The sequence below is a fragment of the Entelurus aequoreus genome, linkage group LG01 (assembly GCF_033978785.1).
Source record: "Entelurus aequoreus isolate RoL-2023_Sb linkage group LG01, RoL_Eaeq_v1.1, whole genome shotgun sequence".
NCBI classification, from domain to species: Eukaryota; Metazoa; Chordata; class Actinopteri; order Syngnathiformes; family Syngnathidae; genus Entelurus; species Entelurus aequoreus.
This window is the reverse complement of record NC_084731.1, coordinates 67,745,661-67,770,307: the sequence shown is the minus strand read 5'-3', so window position 1 is coordinate 67,770,307 and position 24,647 is coordinate 67,745,661. Positions and strand designations below refer to the sequence as shown.

General features: G+C 40.5%; 1 protein-coding gene across 5 annotated transcripts in view; it reads left to right on the top strand.

The window, feature by feature from the left end:
- Nucleotides 1-24,647, top strand: part of LOC133656108 (cold shock domain-containing protein E1-like) — an 87,064-nt gene that overhangs the window by 46,752 nt on the left and 15,665 nt on the right. For 4 of the 5 annotated variants that reach the window (XM_062056968.1, XM_062056960.1, XM_062056951.1 and 1 more), the window contains 6 exons: nucleotides 44-125; nucleotides 4,416-4,544; nucleotides 4,607-4,732; nucleotides 7,440-7,655; nucleotides 20,134-20,274; nucleotides 20,345-20,509. In XM_062056968.1, the coding sequence (XP_061912952.1) occupies nucleotides 44-125; nucleotides 4,416-4,544; nucleotides 4,607-4,732; nucleotides 7,440-7,655; nucleotides 20,134-20,274; nucleotides 20,345-20,509 (859 nt within the window). The remainder of the gene's footprint in view (nucleotides 1-43; nucleotides 126-4,415; nucleotides 4,545-4,606; nucleotides 4,733-7,439; nucleotides 7,656-20,133; nucleotides 20,275-20,344; nucleotides 20,510-24,647) is intronic. The other variant, XM_062056977.1, reaches the window with a different exon arrangement.

Here is a 24,647-nt window from a genome sequence, read left to right as displayed (position 1 = left end):
CTGGTCCAACAAGACCTGTTCACACCCCTCCTGTTTTCCCCAGCACTGGTGCGGTCAGTGCTCGCAACATTCAACTGGTGACCAAAAAGCAAATGAGGTGCCAGGGTGTGGTGTGCGCGACCAAGGTAAGGCTCACCGATAACAGCCACTTAACACAGGCTAAACTTTTGAAGGGGCCCAATTATGCAACAGCAACTTTTTAACTATTGGTACCTGCTGTGAAATCAAACCATGGAGGCATTGCAGAGATATTCAAACCCCGGCCGAGTCATACCAAAGACTATAAAAATGGGACCCATTACCTCCCTGCTTGGCACTCAGCATCAAGGGTTGGAATTGGGGGTTAAATCACCAAAAGTGATTCCCGGGCGCGGCCACCGCTGCTGCCCACTGCTCCCCTCACCTCCCAGGGGGTGATCAAGGGGATGGGTCAAATGCAGAGGACAAATTTCACCACACCTAGTGTGTGTGTGACAATCATTGGTACTTTAACTTTAACTTAACTTAATATTATATACCAATCTTGCCTTTCTTCATACCGTTTGGAATTTTCCCCATTTGTATATATATCCATATCCAGTGTTTCCCATAAACTGCCTAGATACCTGTGGTTGTGGGGGCGTGGCTATGGGCGTGGTCACCATGACATCATCGAGTAATTTGCATAATTTACTACAAAGATATGATTTTCTCTAAAAAGGCTAAAAAAATGTATACTTACTAATTAACAATAACAGTTTTGTTTTAAACGTCCATCCATCCATTTTACAATATAATTACAACACTTTATGTACATATTTATATACAGATTTGAGCAATAAGTTATTCACTGAAATATATTTATTAATTGTGTTACTTACAAAAAATATATCTTATAAAATATAAAAGCTAAAATGTCTCTTAAAGCTCTGCCCCTTTAATTAGTGCATACTAAATCATTTAACTTTAGCCTACTACTACAACCATATTATTTACCAGCAACATAAAGTGAAACAGAGCCAGAGGTGTCCTGCCACCGTCAGTAACAAATAAACAGAAAACGGTAGTGGTCAAATACAAATAAGGCAACAAGAGAAGTATCCTACACTTCTCTTTTGTAAAGTAAATCTGAACAGCCTATATGGGCATCTGCATCAACTAAATGATTTGCCTGAGAAGCTGGACAGGACAACAAAAAACAATTATTGAATTTTTTTTATTTGTGGCGGACGTAATTCTTTCGTGGCGGGCCGCCACAAATAAATGAATGTGTGGGTATACTATATATGGTATACATTTGTACCCAAAGTGCTGTGGACGAGTCCACCACTGTAGTCAAACTCTTCATTTTGGCTATCTTTTTGTTGTGGGGCAGACTGGCTCGTACATGCACATGCATCCTTTGCTGTTGCCATTTCTAATACAAAGTAGCACAGAGGTTCTTAACTTTTTTTTACCTCGAAGCTTAACTTTTCCACTACGGAGGGGCCCACTAAAAATATTAACACTAAATTAGTAATTCTTGATTTTAATCCCATTCAAAAATGACAGTGCTAAAATAAAAAATAAAAAACAAATCAAGAAAATAAATTTAATTAAATTAATAAATTCTAACTAAATGTAATAAATAATTTATAATACATACATAAATAAGATTAAAGTGGAAATGAAAATACAGCTTCACCAGTTTATTCATATTGTTTGTGCTCTAACTTAAGCTCCAGACTTCTTCTGTTTGTTTGAGATTGTCATTACTGCCACTAGTGGTGGAAAAATGTGTATTACAATTGAGTACTGCTGCAGCCCATAGCTGAGAAACAGTGGCTAAGAAAGACTGAAGTAGCATATACTGGCAGTTCAAACTCATATCTGTCAGTAGACTCCATTTGGAAGCGCTTAAAAACTACAACACGGATGACGGCGAGTAGACGCTGTCGAAGTGGAGGCAAGCCCACAAAAAGAGACGGTCAGAAAGCGGCTTGAAGACGGTCTGTGAAACATTCTATGCAACATTTTGACCACCTTTACATGTTGCGTTGATCACAAGGAAGTCTTAAATGTAGAAAGAAATCATAATATGACCTCTTTAAGTGCCATACTGCAATATTTTCAACAATTTTAGATGTCTCAGAGGTCCCACAATAGTGAATTGATAGTGAATTGAAAGTGTTGGTTTAAAATCAGGGTGTCCCGATACAATACCGATATTGGAGCCTTTAGGATTGGATAGGATAGACTTTATTTATACTGCAATGGGGAAAATTATGTGGTTGCAGTTCAGATACAAAAAGTCCACACAAAATAAGGTGGAAACATTAAAAAACACAAAGGATATGAAAAACATTAAAGGAGCGAAGGAATGGTGCAACCAGCTGCCTCTTCAGTGGTGCCATTTCTTCATATAGCTACAAAGGTAAAACACAAGAAAAAAAAAGGAGCAATAAACGATAGATATAGTGCACCTACGACTGCACCATGCATAGATGAAACACCCTCATGCAAACTACATCCTTTTACCCAAGAATGCACAACAATTCTTCTAATTTACAGAGAAATTAAACCTTTAAAAATATTTAAAACAATTGTATGCACGTACAACATTTAACATATTTAGCATAGACGTCAATGTACTAATATGATCCAGTTTAAGAAAATGTTCAAACTTAAGTGCTTAAAAATTTACAAAGAAGAATCATAGTACCGTATTTTTCGGACTATAAGTCGCTCCAGAGTATACGTCGCACCGGCCGAAAATGCACAATAAAGAAGGAAAAAAACATATATACGTCGCATTTTGGGGGAAATTTAGTTGATAAAATCCAACACCAAGAATAGACATTTGAAAGGCAATTTAAAATAAATAATGAATAGTGAACAGGCTGAATAAGTGTACGCCATATGACGCACAAATAACCAACCGAGAACGTGCCTGGTATGTTAGCGCAACACATGGCAAGAGTCATTCAAATAACTATAACATATAGAACATGCTATACGTTTACCAAACAATCTGTTACTCCCGATTGCTAAATCCGATGAAATCTTCCTCCCCGGTGTCGCCTCTTGTATGCGCCGTTTCCTTTCTTTCTGCTGCTCGATCGCCGTTTTCTGCTGCATATATTTCACTACGTCCGGCTTGTAATCTGCAGTATATGATTTCCTTTTCGGTGCCATTTTAGTTCAGCCCTTCTCAGTTTTTATAAGTTACCGCCAATGTTGAAATTATAAATTTTAATAGCTATAGATGTTGTAGCAGTTAGCATCCCATGACGCACATTGCACTTCTGCCATGACGCACAATGCACTTCTGCCATGACCCGCCCCCGCCGAATTCCAATTGATTGACGTGTGTGACGAAGGCTGACGTGTGTGTGACGATTGCGGACATTTGCTTCGTCTCTTACGCAAATGAGATAAATATTATTATTTGATATTTTACGGTAATGTGTTAATAATTTTACACATAAATCACTCCGGAGTATTTGTCGCACCCCCTGCCAAACTGTGAAAAAAACTGCGATTTATAATCCGAAAAATACGGTAACCATTTTGAATTAATTGAAAATGAGATAATCCTATTAATCTCACTATGTGAAGTACAACCTACTTTATATATATATTTTTTTAGAATTGTATTATTTATGGAGTAAATTGTGTACAAATTGAGGACAGGAAGTGAATTAAAGTGTTAATATTTGCTATGAAATGGAAACGCTAAACAGACTCAATAACTCCACGGTGACCTTTTGGTGAATTTACTGAGGAATATATGAAACTGAAACAATACAAAAAGAATGCCATTGTAAGTTAATACTATAGAGACATTCGTCAACACGCCAGCTTTATTACATTACAATAGCACGTATAAAGGTGCATGAAAACACTCTACAGACATCATACATGGGACGCTTTAGTAAGTAAGAATTGTTGTAGTTATATTGTAAAACTTACAAACGTTGCTTGGAGTGAGGAATGAAGAACGGCACTCTACTTCCATTTCAGAGCTTTAAACAGCAGGAAACACATGTAGGCATTCACTCTGCAGTGAGCAAACTCGTCCAACAGATGGCGCCATAGTACAAACAGTAACACACCATTTGCCTGCGTTTAAAAACGATTTTCTTAATGGCCGTCAGCGATGAAAAATCCATCAATTATCCGCACCGTTTTGTAAGCGTAGGAAAGAAGTAGCGTATTATGGAGCCAGTGGCGAGTCAGAGGTGGTGTCATGTCCATGAGGAAGGTGGTGTTTACTCTATGATGTCAAATCTCAAAGCCAATGAGGGAGATGATTAAATATTATTTCATCAGAGGCTCGAAAGGGCATGTATTACTTCTAATCTTTTAACAAAATCCAACATTTACATAATAGATAAAAGTTCAACCCTGCTAATAGAATTTTGAGTGTCATGTCAACTTGAACTATTCTTTTTTAGGAGGCTTTTGGATTCATTGAGAGGGCTGATGTGGTGAAGGAGATCTTTTTTCACTACAGCGAGTTTAAGGGCGATCTGGAGGCCCTGCAGGCGGGAGATGACGTGGAGTTCACCATCAGAGATCGAAACGTAGGTATCCTTACTTCTTCACTCGCTTGTGGTGACCCATGTATCTTTGTTGGTGATTGCAGGGCAAAGAGGTGGCGACAGAAGTGAGACTGCTCCCCCAAGGAACCGTCATCTTTGAGGATATTAGCATCGAGCAGTTTGAAGGCACCGTCGTCAAGGTCATCCCCAAGGTCCCCACCAAAAACCAGGCAAGTTGAGTCCAGAGGTTCAAACTTTTTCCACCGAGGCCCGGCACACTGAAAAATTTAGATAGGTTTCATTAGCGTCTTTCCCCATTGAGAAAAAAAGTAATTCCCCATTCTAAACTTCTATAAAGGCATTACTGTCCAAACAACTAAGATACAGTATTCACATTAGGCAAGGCAAGGCAACTTTATTTGTATAGCGCTTTTCATACACAAGGCAGACTCAAAGTGCTTCACAGACAACAAAGTGAAATGAAAGAAAATAAAAGCAAAATTAAAATGCAGACAATAAAAATAAAAACAGTGCAGACGTTAAAAAAGTTTAAAAATTAAAAGATTTAGCTGAAAGCTAAGGTGAACATAAAAGTCTTCAGTTAAACGTAAACATTAAACGTAAAGGCTGTTTTTGCACAAAGTGGTCAGTGGCAAGTTGAAACTGACAGAATCCCCTTTAACAGGAAGTTAATTTGTGTGACGTCATAAAAACCGGAAGTGAAACAAACTGATCACCCGAATTTGCATTTATTAAAAAAAACACACTAAAACGTTGTCAAATTGAAATGAAAGAAGATAAACATATTTAGACACACAAATAAAAATAATCTTGAAGCCGGAGCAATATTTTGTTTCCTCTTCCAAGAAAATATATTGTGTGTGTATATTTTAGTTATTTAAAAAAAATACAACTTGGTTAAAATATTTTAGTTTGTGTGTAAGTACTTTTCGAGCACATTCAACAATATCACAATAAAAATGGTAACCATGATAATTTTGGTCAAAATATCTTTAATTAGCCATATTATTTATTGACCGATTTTATTGCTTTTGGTTGTAATTTTGTTGCCTGCAAAATTTTGCTGAGATTATATATTTTTATTTGTTTTGTTGAACTTGGTATTTAAGTGTTTAAATGTTAATATATATGAGAAATACAAGTATTTATTGCATTTACAAGGGTATACTGTGCATCCGAAAAGTATTCACAGCGCTTCACTTTTTCCTCATTTTGTTATGTTACAGCCGTAACATATTAGTTTTTCACACACAATACCCCGTCTTCTGCCTATTTGAGGTAGGGTCGCGGGAGCAGCAGCCTAAGCGGAGAAGTCCAGACCACCCTTAAGGCGTTCCCAGGCGCAACGTGAAAATGTTTTATTTTAATCATGCAAATTTATAGAACATAAGAGAAAATCACAATTACATAAGTAATCAGAGCGTTTGCGCATTTCATAGTTGATGCACATTTGGCAACAATTACAGCCTCAAGTCTTTTTGAATACGATGCCACAAGCTTGGCATACCTATCTTTGGGCACTTTCTCTCATTCCTCTTTGCAGCACCTCTCAAACTCCCATCAGGTTGGATGGGAAAGTTTTCATCCAGGATGTCTCGGTACATTGCTGCGTTCATCTTAGTCTAGCCAGGGAGGTGACCAAGACCATGGTCACTCTGTCAGAGCTTCATCATTCCTCTGGAGAGAGGAGAACCTTCCAGAAGGACAATTCACCAATCAGGGCTGTATGGTATAGTGGCCAGACGGAAGCCATTTCTTAGTCAAAAGTTTGCCAAAATGCACCTGAAATACTCAGACCATAAGAAACTAAATTCTCTGGTCTGATGAGACAAAGTTTGAAGTCTTTGGCGTGAATGTTTGGAGGAAACCAGGCACCGCTCAACACAGGCCAATACCATCCCTACAGTGAAGCATGGTGGTGGCAGCATCATGATGTGGGGGTTTTTTTCAGCGGCAGGAACTGGGAGACTAGTCAGGATGGAGGAAAAGATGAATGCAGCAATGTACAGAGACATCCTGGATGAAAACCAACACTTCCCATCCAACTTGATGGCGCATGAGAGGTGCTGCAAAGAGGAATGGGTGAAACTGTCCAATGATAAGCTTGTGGCATCGTATTAAAAAATACTTGAGGCTGTAGTATTGCGCAAATGCTGTGAATACTTATGTACATGTAGTTTTTTATTTTTAATAAATTTGCAAAAAATATTTTAAAAACATTTTCACATTATCATTATGGGGTATTGTGTGTAGAATTTTGAGGACACAAATGAATTCTATTTTGGACTGCAACATAAACTGAAAAAAAGTGAAGTGCTGTGAATACTTTTCGGATGCACTGTACTTGCAATATTTGTATGTATTATCATTTCACCAGTGGTTAATTTGGTCTCAAAATAACGTTTATGGGCAATCATTTGTAGGTCATGATATCGTCGAGCAAAATGTATCGGCCCAGGCCTACCAAAAATAGGTAAATAATTCATAACAATATTGTTTTTGATGTATTAATGTTTTGTACACCAGGACTTTCTTAAGATGTCACTTTGATTAAAGGTCTCGGGGATCTAAAGGCTGCCAATGATAAGCGTTAAAATATCAAATACATATCACTTTCACTGCTTAAATCTCTAGATCAACTTTGGATCTGTCCGTCAGAAGTTTGTTGTTTGAGCAATGATGCTGTTAAAGTAAAAAAGCTTTGAGTTATTAGTCAATATTTTCTCATTACATTGCATCTGTTTGCTCTTTTATTACACATCAATAGTTTTTTTTGTAATATTTTTCAAATGTGTCTTAAAAAAATAGCTGTGGACCACAAATGGCTGCATTTTGGACACCCCCTGTTTTAAAACTTGCGGTTGAATGCGATTTTGTGTGTGTGTGTTTAATCAGCCCAGTTTCTCGCTTGCACAGAATGACCCCCTTCCAGGTCGCATCAGTGCCCGCATTAGTTTCAATGACAAAGAGCTGCCGTTTGGCGAGAAGGACACAAATTCCAAGGTGACCCTTTTGGAGGGAGACCACGTCCAGTTCAACATTTCCACTGACAGGAGAGACAAGCTGGAAAGAGCCACCAACATCGACATCCTCCCGGACTCCTTCGGCATCACTAAAGAGACTCGTGAAATGGTGAGCAGCACACAGCGACGGCATTAGCAGGTTACCAAAAATTAGGCATGGGGGAAATTGACTAATGTGTAGCACAGAGGTGTCCACACTTTTTCACTTGGGGATAGCATTGGGCTAAAAAATTTGGCAGGGGGGGCCGAAAGCGTCTTCATGCAAAGTAACCATATATACATACATACATTCAATGTGTGTGTGTGTGTGTGTGTGTACATGTGTATATATATATATATATATGTATATATATATATATGTATATATATATATATATATATATATATTTATATATATATATATATATACATATATATACATATATATTTATACATATATATACACATATATATATATATATATATATATATATATATATATATATATATATATATATATATATATATATATATATATATATATGTGTATATATACAAACCCCGTTTCTATGAGTTGGGAAATTGTTAGATGTAAATATAAACGGAATACAATGATTTGCAAATAATTTTCAACCCATATTCAGTTGAATATGCTACAAAGACAACATATTTGATGTTCAAACTGATTAAGCAATGTTTTTTTTTTGCAAATCATTAACTGTAGAATTTGATGCCAGCAACACGTGACAAAGAAGTTGGGAAAGGTGGCAATAAATACTGATAAAGTTGAGGAATGCTCATCAAAAACTTATTTGGAACATCCCACAGGTGAAAAGGCAAATTGGGAACAGGTGGGTGCCATGATTGGGTATAAAAGTAGATTCCATGAAATGCTCAGTCATTCACAAACAAGGATGGGGCGAGGGTCACCACTTTGTCAACAAATGTGTGAGCAAATTGTTGAACAGTTTAAGAAAAACCTTTCTTAACCAGCTATTGCAAGGAATTTAGGGATTTCACCATCTACGGTCCGTAATATCATCAAAGGGTTCAGAGAATCTGGAGAAATCACTGCACGTAAGCAGCTAAGCCCGTGACCTTCGATCCCTCAGGCTGTACTGCATCAACAAGCGACATCAGTGTGTAAAGGATATCACCACATGGGCTCAGGAACACTTCAGAAACCCACTGTCAGTAACTACAGTTGGTCGCTACATCTGTAAGTGCAAGTTAAAACTCTCCTATACAAGGCGAAAACCGTTTATCAACAACACCCAGAAACGCCGTCGGCTTCGCTGGGCCTGAGCTCATCTAAGATGGACTGATACAAAGTGGAAAATTGTTCTGTGGTCTGACGAGTCCACATTTCAAATTGTTTTTGGAAACTGTGGACGTTGTGTCCTCCGGACCAAAGAGGAAAAGAACCATCCGGATTGTTATAGGCGCAAAGTTGGAAAGCCAGCATCTGTGATGGTATGGGGGTGTGTTAGTGCCCAAGACATAGGTAACTTACACATCTGTGAAGGCGCCATTAATGCTGAAAGGTACATACAGGTTTTGGAGCAACATATGTTGCCATCCAAGCAACGTTACCATGGACGGTCCCTGCTTATTTCAGCAAGACAATGCCAAGCCACGTGTTACATCAACGTGGCTTCATAGTAAAAGAGTGCGGGTACTAGACTGGCCTGCCTGTAGTCCAGACCTGTCTCCCATTGAAAATGTGTGGCGCATTATGAAGCCTAAAATACCACAATGGAGACCCCCGGACTGTTGAACAACTTAAGCTGTACATCAAGCAAGAATGGGAAAGAATTCCACCTGAGAAGCTTAAAAAATGTCTCCTCAGTTCCCAAACGTTTACTGAGTGTTGTTAAAAGGAAAGGCCATGTAACACAGTGGTGACCATGCCCTTTCCCAACTACTTTGGCACGTGTTGCAGCCATGAAATTAATTATTTGCAAAAAAAAAATAAAGTTTATGAGTTTGAACATCAAATATCTTGTCCTTGTAGTGCATTCAATTGAATATGGGTTGAAAAGGATTTGCAAATCATTGTATTCCGTTTATATTTACATCTAACACAATTTCCCAACTCATATGGAAACGGGGTATATATATATATATATATATATATATATATATATATATATATATATATATATATATATATATATATATATATATATATATATATATATATATATATATATATATATATATATATATATATGTATATATATGTATGTATGTGTATGTTAGAGCTGGGCGATATACGCGATATATCGCGGGTTTGTCTCTGCGATATAGAAAATTATTATATCGTGATCTTCGAGTATGCATTCTCACGCAGTTGCTTTTAGCTGCTGGCATTACACTACAGGCTCTCCTCGCTCTTTCCTGTCTCTCACAAACAGCAAGCGCAGCTTCTTACATACGTCACATACTGTCACGACATACGTCACATACGTATACGCTCTCGCGCAGCAAAGAGGTAGCACCATGGCTAACGTTAGCTGTGATGCTAGCGGTAATACGAAAGAAAGAATGTGCGAATCTGGTAACAAATGAAGAAATAATTAATTCCCCCAAAAAACAGCACGGGGTCCATTGTCTGGCGGTTGATTTTCTTCAAGTGGGAATATGTCGAACATACAACCGTAATTTGTCAAGTGTGGGGCGAAAGCGTTGCTAAAAAAAAAGTAGCATTACTGCTAATATGTAGCATCATTTGAAAAGTCACCTGCTAGAGAATGAACAGTGCTTACTCCGCATGTCAACATCTCCGTTCGGTGCCACACGCCTACACCATCAAAAGGCCTTGGCAAACATTTCCAGATCAACACCGTATGAAAAAATAGATTTGAGTTGTGATTTCCTTCTCTGCATGAAAGTTTTAAAGTAGCATATATAATGCAGTATGAAGAAGACTGTTTTAATGTAGACACATAGAATCATCATACTGCTGTGATTATATGCACCAAGTGTTCATTCAAGGCTAAGGCAAAATATCGAGTATATATATATATATATATATATATATATATATATATATATATATATATATATATATATATATATATATATTATATTATATATATATATATATAAATATATTATATTATATATATATATATATAAATATATTATATTATATAATTTGTATATAATTATGTACAGTGCCCTTGGAACGGTGAGGCCAGTTCCTTTATTTTTGTTGTGGACTGAAAACATTTGGGTTTGACATCAAAAGATAAATATGAGACAAGAGATCAACATTTCAGCTTTCATTTCCAGGTATTTGCATCTTGATCTGATACACAACTTAGAAGATAGCATTATTTGTAATGGAACACAACATTTTTAGGTAAGCAAAAGTATTGGAACATATAAACTTAAAATAGATTAATGTGAATAAGACTTAATATTTATTTGTAAATCCTTTGCTTTCAATAACTACATCAAGCCTGTGAGCCATTGACATCACCAAACTTTTGCATTCTTCTTTTGTGATGCTTTTCCAGGCTTTCACCGTAGCCTCTTTCAGTTGTTTGTTTTGGGGGTTACTTCCTTCAGTCTCCTTTTCAGCAGGTAAAATGCATGCTCTATCGGGTTTAAGTCTGGAGACTGACTTGGCCAGTCTAAAACCTTCCACTTCTTACCCCTGATCAACTCCTTTGTTGTTTTAGTCGTTATCTTGCTGCATGATGAAGGATCTCCCAATCAGTTAGGTTGCATCTTTCTTTAAATTAGCAGACAAAATGTTTCTGTAGACTTCGGAGTTTATTTTGCTGCTGCCATCATGTGTTACATCATCAATGAAGATGACGTCCCAAAAGAAGGCATGCAAGCCCAAGCCATGTCATTATGTTTCACAGATGAGCTTGTATGTTTGGGATCATGAGCAGATCCTTTTTCTCCAAACGTTCGCCTTTCCATCACTTTGAAAGAAGTTAATCTTTGTCTCATCAGTCCCATAAAACTTTTTCCCAGAATTTTTGAGGCTCATTCTGTACCTTTTGGCAAATTCCTGCCTGGCATTCCTGTTCTTCTTGCTAACGAGTGGTTTGCATCTTCTGGTGTAGCCTCTGTACTTCTGTTCATGAAGTCTTCTGCCAACATTAGATTGTGATACCTTCACTCCTGCCCTCTGGAGGTCGTTGCTGATGTCACCAACAGTTGTTCTTTATAGCTCTCACAATGTTTCTGTCATCAACTGCTGATGTTTTCGTTGGTCTACATGATCCACAACATCCGCAGTCAATGTCAGCAGAACACTATCCTCACTATACACGGTGTTGACAGTGCACTGCTTCCCCTTCCTGAGGCGGCGGATGGTGGTCCAGAATCGCTTCGAAGCCGCCAGGAAGTCATTTTCCATGGCTTCCCCGAACTCCTCCTATGTCCGAGTTTTTGCCTGGGCGACCGCTGAAGCCACACAGCGCTTGGCCTGTCGGTACCTGTCCGCTGCCTCCGTAATCCTATGAGCCAAAAGAACCCGATAGGACACTTTCTTCAGCTTGACAGCATCCCTCACCGCTGGTGAGGGATGCTAGGATTACCGCGACGACAGGCACCAACTACCTTGCGGCCAAAGCTCCAATCAGCCGCCTCGACAATAGAGGTGCGGAACATGATCCACGCTGACTCAATGTCCAGCGCCTCCCTCGTGACATGTTCAAAGTTCTTCCGGAGGTGGGAATTGAAACTCTCTGACAGGAGACTCTGCTAGACGTTCCCAGCAGACCCTCACAATGCGTTTGGGCCTGCCAGGTCTGTCCGGCATCCTCCCCCACCATCGCAGCCAACTCACCACCAGGTGGTGATCGGTAGAAAGCTCCGCCCCTCTCTTCACCCGAGTGTCCAAAACATGAGGCCGCAAATCCGATGACACAACTACAAAGTCGATCATTGAACTGCGGTCTAGGGTGTCCTGGTGCCAAGTGCACATATACCTTATGTTTGAACATGGTGTTTGTAATGGACAATCTGTGACGAGCATAAAAGTCCAATAACAAAACACCACTCTGGTTCAGATCCGGGCGGCCATTCTTCCCAATCACACATCTCCAGGTTTCACTGTCGTTGCCAACATGAGCGTTGAAGTCCCCCACTAGGACAAGGGAATCACCCGGGGGAGCACTTTCCAGTACTCCCTCGAGTGTATCCAAAAAGGGTGGGTACTCTGAACTGCTGTTTAATGCGTAAGCACAAACAACAGTCAGGACCCACCCCCCCACCCGAAGGCGGAGGGCAGCTACCCTCTCGTCCACTGGGTTGCACTCCAACGTGCAGGCTTTGAGCCGGGGGATCAACAAGAATTGCTACGCCAGCCCATCGCCGCTCACTGCGTGCAACGCCAGTGTGGAAGAGAGTCCAGCCCCTCTCGAGAGAACTGGTTCCAGAGCCCTTGCTGTGTGTCGAAGTGAGTCCGACTATATCCAGCCGGAACTTCTCCACCTCGCGCACTAGCTCAGGCTCCTTCCCCCCCAGTGAGGTGACATTGCACGTCCCAAGAGCTAGCTTATGTAGCCGAGGATCGGACCGCCAAGTGCCTGCCTTCAGCTGCCCTCCAGCTCACATTGCTACCCAACCTCTATGGCCCCTCCCTTGAGTAGTGAGCCCATTGGAGGGGGGACCCACGTTGCCTCTTCGGGCTGTGCCCGGCCGGGCCCCACGGGGACAGGCCCGGCCACCAGGCGCTCGCCATCGTGCCCCAACTCCGGGCCTGGCTCCAGAGGGGGGCCCTGGTGACCCGCGTTCGGGCGAGGGAAAACTTGAGTCTCGGTTGTTGTATTTCCATAGAAGTCTTCGAGCTGCTTTGTCTGATCTCTCACCTAGGACCTGTTTGTCTTGGGAGACCCTACCAGGGGGCATAGAAGCCCCCGGACAACATAGCTCCTAGGATCATTGGGACACGCAAACTCCTCTACCACGATAAGGTGGCAGCTCAGAGATTAACATTAAAATACAGTAGTGTAGTAGACCTAAGTATTCATTAAATACCACCATAATAACAACATTAAAATCTAGTCATGTATTAGACCTAAGTATTCATCAAGTACCACCATAACGGCAACATTAAAATACATTAGTGTAGTAGACTTAAGCATTAAGGACCACCATATTGACAATATTAAAGTACAGTAGTGTAGTAGACATAAGTATTCATTAAGTACCACCATAATGACAACATTAAAATACAGTAATCGTTAAAAACAAAGCAGAGGTTTTATTTAACAAGTATATTTAATGTGTTTGGCCACTGTGACAGTTTGGATATAGGAAAATAAAACACTGTACTTTAATATTGATTCTTTGGCGTACCACTAGATGGAGCCTGTACCACGGTTTGAGCAGATTTGTGTATAGGGTGCGGGGATGTGCCACTCGCAAAGAAATGCGGGTAGAAATTGCATAAGTTTCCTGTAAACCCAGAAAGGAGAAAAATATGGAACGTGACGGTTGACCGGGAAGGCTGGAGAGCCAACATTAACAGTATGTTGTGCGAGGTAAGCGAGCACACATACACATGGGAAACGTGCTATATCGCACCCTCAGTAACAGTGAATTTATATACTTTGCCTGACCAAACTTTGCTTCAGAATTTTTTTTGCAGGTGTCACCAATAATCCCAACCAAACTAATCAATATTGCAGTAAAAAGTAGCATGAGTTAATATGGTGATTATGAAATCAGGAAGCCATGACTCGCTGTGGCGAGTTGCATATTTTACTGTGGTTAAACCTATGAAAAATATTCAAGTAAAATCACTTGCGTATATAGTGCAGTGATTACAAACTAGGGGGCTCCAAAAATAGTTTTTTGAATAAATGGCGATTCTTATTAATGATTCTTAATTGATTAAAAAATATATATATGTATACATATATTTTTTTAATCTGTCCTGTGCAGCCACTCAGACAAATAATTATGTTGATGTACAGTAAAGAAAATAAGTATTTGAACACCCCGCTATGTTGCAAGTTCTCCCACTTAAAAATCATGGAGGGCTCTGAAATTTTCATGGTAGGTGCATGTCCACTGTATGAGAGATAACCTAAAAAGAAAAAATCCAGAAATCACAATCTATGATTTTTTAACAATTTATTTGTGTGATACAGCTGAAAATAAGTATTTGAACACCAACATTAATATTTGGTAGAGTAGCCTTTGTTTGCAATTCCAGAGGTCAAACGTTTCCTGTAGTTCTTCACCAGGTTTGCACAGACTGCAGGAGGGATTTTCGCCCACTCCTCCACACAGATCTTCTCTAGATCAGTCAGGTTTCTGGGCTGTCGCTGAGTAACACAGACTTTCAGCTCCCTCCAAAGATTTTCAATTGGATTTAGGTCTGGAGACAGGCTAGGCCACTCCAGAACCTTGATATGGTTCTTACGAAGCCACTTCTTGGTTTTCCTGGCTGTGTGCTTTGGGTCATTGTCATGTTGGAAGATCCAGCCACGACTCATCTTCAATGATCTGACTGAGGGAAGGAGGTTTTTGGCCAAAATCTCACAATACATGGCTGCAGTCATACTCTCCTTTATACAGTACAGTCGTCCTGTCCCATGAGCAGAAAAACACCCCCAAAGCATGATGCTACCACCTCCATGCTTCACAGTAGGGATGGTGTTCTTGGGATGGTACGCATCATTCTTCTTCCTCCAAACACGTTTAGTGGAATTATGACCAAAATGGTCAATTTTGGTCTCATCTGTCCACAAAACTTTCTCCCATGACTCCTCTGGATCATCCAAATGGTCATTGGCAAACTTAAGACGGGCCTTAACGTGCTGGTTTAAGCAGGGGAACCTTCCGTGCCATGCATGATTTCAAACCATGACGTCTTAGTGTATTACCAACAGTGACCATGGAAACAGTGGTCCCATTGACCAAGTCCTGCCGTGTAGTCCTGGGCTGATTCCTCACCTTTCTTAGCATCATTGAGACCCCACAAGGTGATATCTTGCATGGGGCTCCACTCTGATTGAGATTGACCGTCATGTTTAGCTTCTTCCATTTTCTAATGATTGCTCCAACAGTGGACCTTTTTTCACCAAGCTGCTTGGCAATTTCTCCGTGGCCTAGTGATGGGTCCGGCAACACCGATGCATCGGCGCATGCGTCGAGCTCATAGAGCGATACCCTGTGTCGGTGCGCGTATCGCTTTTAGAAAGTCACGTGACCGAACACGAGCTGTTTTGGTCACGTGACCGATCATGAGCTGTTCTGGTCACGTGACCGCTCATGAGCTGTTCCGGTCACGTGACCGATACGCGAACTGTATCGCACTGACGCCTGCGCGCCAAACTGTGTTTATTAGGAAGCGGCGCAATGCGTGTTGTTGACGAACACCGTTAGGGCCGCTTGTTGTCACTGTCACTCAAAGTTGCATTTCAAAATTACACAGAATAAATGTGTTTATTTTGTTTAGAATTCAGATGGGTTTGATTTGGTGCGTGGCATATATTTGCTGTGCGGCGCACGGTGTGCGCGGAGGACGCTTGAGCACTGCGCAATTGCGCAGGCGCGCACCTTAGCGGGAACGTTGCTCACAGAGCACAGAGGAGGCGTCAGTGCGATACAGTTCGCGTATCGGTCACGTGACCAAAGCAGCTCATGATCGGTCACGTGACTTTCTAAAAGCGGTACGCGCACCGACACAGGGTTTCGCTCTATGAGCTCGACGCATGCGCCGATGCATCTGTGTTGGCGGACCCATCACTACTGTTACTAGAGAAAAGTACAGGAATGACGTCGTGGCAAAGTTGGTAGAGTGGCCGTGCCAGCAATCGGAGGGTTGCTGGTTACTGGGGTTCAACCCCACCTTCTACCATCCTAGTCACGATACATGTTCACATTATTTATTGACTGTATCTAAAAAAGATAAAAATATATTTTTATTTAAATGAAGATATGAAATAATCCTAAATGAAATACAATGACTTGGTTTATATTATTGTATATACTAGGTCATAAAATCTGTCAGTTGAGTCAGTCCATAGGTTGCCTGTAGGGATTTTTAATGTCCAGCAGATGTCAGTATTTAGTGACACAGTATCAATACAGTTTTGCAATGTGTCGAAACACTTCATGAGGCCTCATCAACCCATCACTACCGTGGCCCTTTCCATCCTTGTGGAGTTGTACAATTTTGTCTCTGGTGTCTTTGGACAGCTCTTTGCTCTTAGCCATGCTGAATGTTTGGGTCTTACTGATTGTATGGGGTGGACAGGTGTCTTTATGCAGCTAACGACCTCACACAGGTGCATCTTATTCAGGATAATACAGTGGAGTGGAGGAGGACTTTTAAAGGTGGACTAACAGGTCTTTGAGGGTCAGAATTCCAGCTGATAAGACAGGTGTTCAAATACTTATTTTCAGCTGTATCACACGAATAAATTGTTAAAAAATCATAGATTGTTATAGATTGTTATTTCTGGATTTTTCTTTTTAGGTTATCTCTCATACAGTGGACATGCACCTACCGTGAAAATTTCAGACCCCTCCATGATTTCTAAGTGGGAGAACTTGCAAAATAGCAGGGTGTTCAAATGCTTATTTTATTAATAGTAGATAATATCTGCTGTACACATTTACTTTACGAAATATACTTTTCGTGCTGCCTTATTTGTATTTGACTTTTTAGATGTTTTTTTAGAATGTTATTGAATACGAAATCAGTTTTATTTGAAATAATATAGAAATGTATCACAACTGTTTATATATTTTATGGAGGAACGTAGTTAATCATAGAACTGGCACTAAAATGTTATTACAAATAATTGCTTTTGAATAGAGAATCTATCCGAGTGGAATGGTTCCTCTCAAGAATGGAATGGATTCACAGCCCTACAAACAATACATTGGAAAGTCATCGTCTCATTGTTATTCCAAAGCTAATGAAGATTTTGGCAAAACACCTTTCTTTGGTCATTGTGGGTTTTTGCCTCTGGGAGCGTGTTACAGAGGTCACTGTCACAAACACTGCATGAATATAGCGGCACAGTGCATCAAAAATGGCTGCAAAATGATTTGTGTGACTGCAAAAATCATTGATTATTATTCTGCCGCAAAGGTTTGACAGTTTTTATCTGATCGGAAACGTTCAAGTATCAAAACGTTTGGCTCGACCGGGAATCGTGAGCTCCCCAAAGAAATCTAAAAAAAATATCACAAATTACCCACAATTCCCGGTTTTTCGGGACATTTTGCCCATTGAAAATGCATGGGCCAATTTTCAAACAATTCCCGGTTTTCCAAAGCCCCATTTTTACCTCTTGCTGGAAAGTTTTTACAATCTACATATTTCAACCGTTTTTGAGCGGTCCACCTTCAAAACTCTTTTCTTAGTTGGAACAAAAAAATGCTCTTATTTTTTTCCCGAAATTCCCCTTTCCCGAAATTTCAGGAATTCCGAAATACTCATTCTCAATTTACACTTACAATGTCAACATTCTTCAACCGATTCCAAAAATTCCAACACCAACCCATTCATATCATCTAGGACAATTGTACTTGTATCAATGTTTTCAAAAATTCACGGTATTCCCAAATTTCCAGAAAATTCCCATTCAAATAGTTGGATGTATTCATAGTTTTACAATACCCCAAATTCTCAAAATTTTGCGCCGTTTTTAAACCGGATTCCGACCTATCAACCGTCCACCCTTCAAATATATTGAATGCAAAATGTTTTCCCTTTTCTCAAAATTCGGTGTTCCTGGAATTTCCTGGAATTTTCTACCCATTGACAATGAATAGGCCATTCGGGGCGGTATAGCTCGGTTGGTAGAGTGGACGTGTCAGCAACTTGAGGGTTCCAGGTTCGATCCCCGCTTCCGACATCCTAGTCACTGCCATTGTGTCCTTGGGCAAGACACTTTACCCACCTGCTCACAGTGCCATCCACACTGGTTTAAATGTAACTTAGATATTGGGTTTCACTATGTAAAAGCGCTTTGAGTCACTAAAGAAAAGCGCTATATAAATATAATTCAATTAAATTTTAAACCGAAACCCAACGTTTCAAGCATGTACCCACACTACTCTTCTGATGTATGAAACGCAAAACTTGTTTTCCCTTTTCCCAAATTCTTGGTTTTCTTCAGAATTTTCTCCCCATTGACAATGAATGGGCATTATACATCCATCCATCCATTTTCTACCGCTTGTCCCTTTTGGGGTCGCGGGAGGGTGCTGGAGCCCATTTCAGCTGCATTCGGGCGGAAGGCGGCGTACACCCTGGACAAGTCGCCACTTCATCACAGGGCCAACACGGATAGACAACATTCACACTCAAATTCACACGCTAGGGCCAATTTACTGTTGCCAATCAATCTATCCCCAGGTGCATGTTTTTGGCGGTGGGAAGAAGCCGGAGTAGCCGGAGGGAACCCACGCAGTCACGGGGAGTACATGCAAACTCCACCCAGAAAGATCCCGAGCCTGGGATTGAACTCAGGACTACTCAGGACCTTTGTATTGTGAGGCACATGCGCTAACCCCTGTTCCACCGTGCTGCCCGGGCATTATACAATTGACTGCATATCCCACATTTCTCATTTGATTTGAACCGTACCACCATCCACACTCCGCTCACCCTGGACATTTAAGCCAGCATGTTTCCTGGTTTGGAAAATTCCCTGGTTACCCGAAATTACCAAGAATTTCCCCCATTGAAAATGAATGGGTATTATACAAACCTCTCTATTTGCCACATTTCTCAAGCCATTTGAATCGTTCCACCATCTACACACTCCACTCTATCAGGAATTTCCCCCCATTGAAAATGAATGGGTATTATACAAACATCTCCATTTCCCAAATTTCTCAACCGATTGGAACCGTTCCAACATCTACACACTCCACTCTCCCTGGACATTCAAGCGTTTCAGTTCCACTCGCGTGTATCGGCAGCTTGCACACATTCATACACAATTCCTACCGAAATTGCAAATTCTAGCCATATATACTACTGTGACTAAATAAAAGCATGTTTTATTGTAAGTTTATGAGCTGGAATATATTTAGAAATTTAGACTTATTATTTTGGTTTATTTAATCAGGAAAACAACTTAAATGCATGCTTTCAGGCACAGCCGCACACGTCTTAGATACCAAACATGACGCCTCTTGTTTAGTTGTCCATATTCTCTCTACACACGAGTCTGACAACCACTGCTGTAAATCAACATCAGAGCCATCTCTTCGATTATACATTTACATTTTTTCAAAAATTTTTGTGCCCTTTTTGTCAAAGAAAGCCCAAAAACACACACAAATATGCAATAATTTCCTCTAAAAAGTGAAATATTTGATGTGAAGTTATTGGAGCCTTGAATAGATCAATAACGCATAACATTGACTTGGATTTATTTTTGATCAATGACCGTTTTAAAGAAGAAAAAAAGCAGTCTGCATTGTGTTATTACATTTCACCTGTTTGCTCTTTTAGTCCACTTTTTTATGCATTTTTTTTGTAATAGTGTTTTTCAAATGTGCCACCTTAAAAAGTTGGTATGGACCGCAAATGGCCCCCGGGCCGCAGTTTTGACACCTCTCATACCCTACCATCTTTCAGTTAAATATGCGTGTCATTCTAGGGTGTGATTGCTGCGATCCGTGACGGCTTCGGCTTCATTAAATGTGTGGATCGGGACGCTCGGATGTTCTTCCACTTCAGCGAGGTCCTGGAGGAGACTCCGCTGCACATTTCTGACGAAGTGGAGTTCACCGTCGTGCCCGTACGTCTATTTACCGCAAAACGGTACTTTTTGGTAACAGAAGGTGAAGTCACGGCCTTGTCCTCGCCAGGATATGCTGTCGGCGCAGAGGAACCACGCAGCGCGCATCAAGAAGCTGCCCAAAGGCACGGTGTCGTTTCACACCCAGTCTGAGCAGCGCTTTATGGGCGTGGTGCAGAGGGACGTCGCGGCAGCCGGCGCCAAAAATGCCAGTCCCAGCAAGAGCAAAGAGAAGGTAGCGCACCGTTCGTTTGTTGTATTGGAGAGGGTTATTCCGTTTTTTTAGGTTCTAAAATATACAGGTAAAAGCCAGTAAATTTGAATATTTTGAAAAACTTGATTTATTTCAGTAATTGCATTCAAAAGGTGTAACTTGTACATTATATTTATTCATTGCACACAGACTGATGCATTCAAATGTTTATTTCATTTAATTTTGATGATTTGAAGTGGCAACAAATGAAAATCCAAAATTCCGTGTGTCACAAAATTAGAATATTACTTAAGGCTAATACAAAAAAGGGATTTTTAGAAATGTTGGCCAACTGAAAAGTATGAAAATGAAAAATATGAGCATGTACAATACTCAATACTTGGTTGGAGCTCCTTTTGCCTCAATTACTGCGTTAATGCGGCGTGGCATGGAGCCGATGAGTTTCTGGCACTGCTCAGGTGTTATGAGAGCCCAGGTTGCTCTGATAGTGGCCTTCAACTCTTCTGCGTTTTTGGGTCTGGCATTCTGCATCTTCCTTTTCACAATACCCCACAGATTTTCTATGGGGCTAAGGTCAGGAGAGTTGGCGGGCCAATTTAGAACAGAAATACCATGGTCCGTAAACCAGGCACGGGTAGATTTTGCGCTGTGTGCAGGCGCCAAGTCCTGTTGGAACTTGAAATCTCCATCTCCATAGAGCAGGTCAGCAGCAGGAAGCATGAAGTGCTCTAAAACTTGCTGGTAGACTGCTGCGTTGACCCTGGAAAAAAGAGCTGGACTGCTGCTGAGTGGTCCAAAGTCATGTTTTCTGACGAAAGCAAATTTTGCATTTCCTTTGGAAATCGAGGTCCCAGAGTCTGGAGGAAGACAGGAGAGGCACAGGATCCACGTTGCCTGAAGGCTAGTGTAAAGTTTCCACCATCAGTGATGGTTTGGGGTGCCATGTCATCTGCTGGTGTCGGTCCACTCTGTTTCCTGAGATCCAGGGTCAACGCAGCCGTCTACCAGCAAGTTTTAGAGCACTTCATGCTTCCTGCTGCTGACCTGCTCTATGGAGATGGAGATTTCAAGTTCCAACAGGACTTGGCGCCTGCACACAGCGCAAAATCTACCCGTGCCTGGTTTACGGACCATGGTATTTCTGTTCTAAATTGGCCCGCCAACTCCCCTGACCTTAGCCCCATAGAAAATCTGTGGGGTATTGTGAAAAGGAAGATGCAGAATGCCAGACCCAAAAACGCAGAAGAGTTGAAGGCCACTATCAGAGCAACCTGGGCTCTCATAACACCTGAGCAGTGCCAGAAACTCATCGACTCCATGCCACGCCGCATTAACGCAGTAATTGAGGCAAAAGGAGCTCCAACCAAGTATTGAGTATTGTACATGCTCATATTTTTCATTTTCATACTTTTCAGTTGGCCAACATTTCTAAAAATCCCTTTTTTGTATTAGCTTTAAGTAATATTCTAATTTTGTGACACACGGAATTTTGGATTTTCATTTGTTGCCACTTCAAATCATCAAAATTAAATGAAATAAACATTTGAATGCATCAGTCTGTGTGCAATGAATACATATAATGTACAAGTTACACCTTTTGAATGCAATTACTGAAATAAATCAAGTTTTCCAAAATATTCTAATTTACTGGCTTTTACCTGTATTCACCATTTTGCTTTCTTTTATTGGTTAGAAAAAAGACGAGGTAGGACTCAGGCCTGCTGCATGCTGCAATGATCAATAGTTTAATTAGAAGAGCATTCCTGGCTGATCTCCCTCTTGTCCTTTTAAGAGTAAAGTCAAGGCTGGTCTTTTTTTTTTTTTTGGAGGCCCACCCGTTAATTCCTTTTGTGGTATGGTCACTTTATTAACGTAGAGAGGCGGAGGAGGGCACACGGTTTAAGCAACGTACAGTTGCAAGAAAATATGTGAACCCTTTAGGATTACTTGGGTTCTTGCATAAAATGTGTTCTGATCTTCATCTAAGTCACAGCAACACAGTCTGCTTAAACTAATACTGCACAAAACTTTTTTTTTTTTTACTTTTTATCGAACGTAACATGTAAACATTCACAGTGCAGGGTGGAAAAAGTATGTTAACCTCTAAGCTAATGACTTCTCCAAGAGTCAGCCAACCAATGTGATGAGATTGAAGGCGTGGTTAAAGCTGACCTGCCCTATAAAACACACCAGTTTTAAATGAGCTGTTTTGAAAAAGTATTTCCTGATGTGAACAGTTGCATCTAAAACGTCCGATCAAGAATTGTTGACGGTAAGATTGTCTACAAATGAAGAAAGTTCAGCACTGTTGCTACTCTCCCTTCCGCGTGGTGGTCCTGTAAAGATGACCGGAAAAGATGAGCACAACACAGAATACTCAATGAGGTGAAAAACAATTTTAGAGTGTTGGCTAAGGACTTACAAAAATCTTTGGCACATGCTGACATTACTGTTGACTAATCTACAATATGTAAAACATTGAACAAGAATGGAGTTCATGGGAGGACACCCCGGAGGAAGCCACTGCTGTCAAAGAAAAACAATGCAGCACGTTTGAAGTTTGCAAAGGTGCAACTAGATGTTCCAGAGCACTACTGGCAAAATATTCTGTGGACAAATGAAACCAAAATGGAGTTGTTTGGAAGGAACACACAATGCTATGTGTGGAGAAAAAAAGACACAGCACACCAACATCAATACCTCATCCCTACGGTGAAATATGGTGGAGGTGGCATCATGGTTTGGGGCTGCCTCAGGGCCTAGACGGATTGATTTAATTGATGGGAAAATGAATTCCCAAGCTAATCAAGACATTTTGCAGGAAAACTTAAGATGTCGGTCCGCCAACTGAAGCTCAACAGAGGATGGGTAATGCAATAGGTCAACCACACTAAGCATAGAAAAATATCCACACCTTCTGGAGTGGCCCAGTCAGACTCCTGACCTCAACCTGATTGAGGTGCTGTGACATGACCTCAAGAGAGCGATTCACACCAGACATCCCGAGCATATTGCTGACCTAAAACACCTTTGTAAAGACCGTTGTGCGGGTTGAGGTTTTTGTTGCCAAAAGAGGGTCAACCACACTGCACTGTGACTGGTTACGTGTTGTGTTCTATAAAAAAATGAAAACATATTTTTTTAGTGTATAATTAGTTTAAACATTGTCTATTGTTGTGACTTAGAAGACATATGTCCAATTTATGCAGAAATCCAAGTAATCCCAAAGGGTTCGCACACTTTTTCTTGCAACTGTAGTGCTAAGTAGGGCTGCATAATTAGCCCATTGAAAGTTAGTCCAGAATATGCAATGTTCATATCTAGTAGCTCTAATTCAGGGGTGTCCAAAGTGCGGCCAGGGACCATTTAAAGTGCGCAGGTCGAGTTTTTTTTAGAATGAAAATAACAAGACAGGTTTCCTGCCCCTCGCCCAAACCATTTAATCATTTCCACAAAAAGTATTGTGACAGGAAAGCAAAATACAAAAGAAAATTTTAGTAGGAAAAATATTTTTCCATACAATAGCCGCACCAGACCATAAGCCGCAGATATATACGTTGTGAAATTAGTTTTATACAGAAAGATTTTGTAAATGTTTATTTACGTGCCTTAAATATTTCCAAACAGCGTCTGTAACAAACAAAACAAGTCCTCATCATGGACCCACTAGCTGCGCAAGCTAGCTCTCCAATCAGCTAAACAGACTCAATAACTCCACGGTGATGTTTTGGTGAATTTACTGAGGAATTTACAAAACTGAAACAATACAAAAATGTCATTGTAAGTTATTAATACTAACACAGACACTCGTAAACGTGTTAGCATATTAGCTAATGCTAACGACGCTAGCTTGATTACATTACAATAGTACGTACAAATATGCATGAAAACACTTACAGACAACACACATGAGACGCTTTAGTAAGTAAGAATTATTTTAGATATATTGTGAAGTGATGAATGAAGAATCTTTTTGAGCAGACGCGCTATAGACGAATAGAATATGAAACAAGATATACTTCTGGTTCAAGGGCCGAAACAAGAAGTACATTTTCGAACTGCAGCCCCTGCAGTGAGTGAACTCATAGCGCCATAGCACAAACAATAACACCTTTTTGGTGTCTGGTCGGTGTTGAAAACTAATTGTTGAATACAAGAC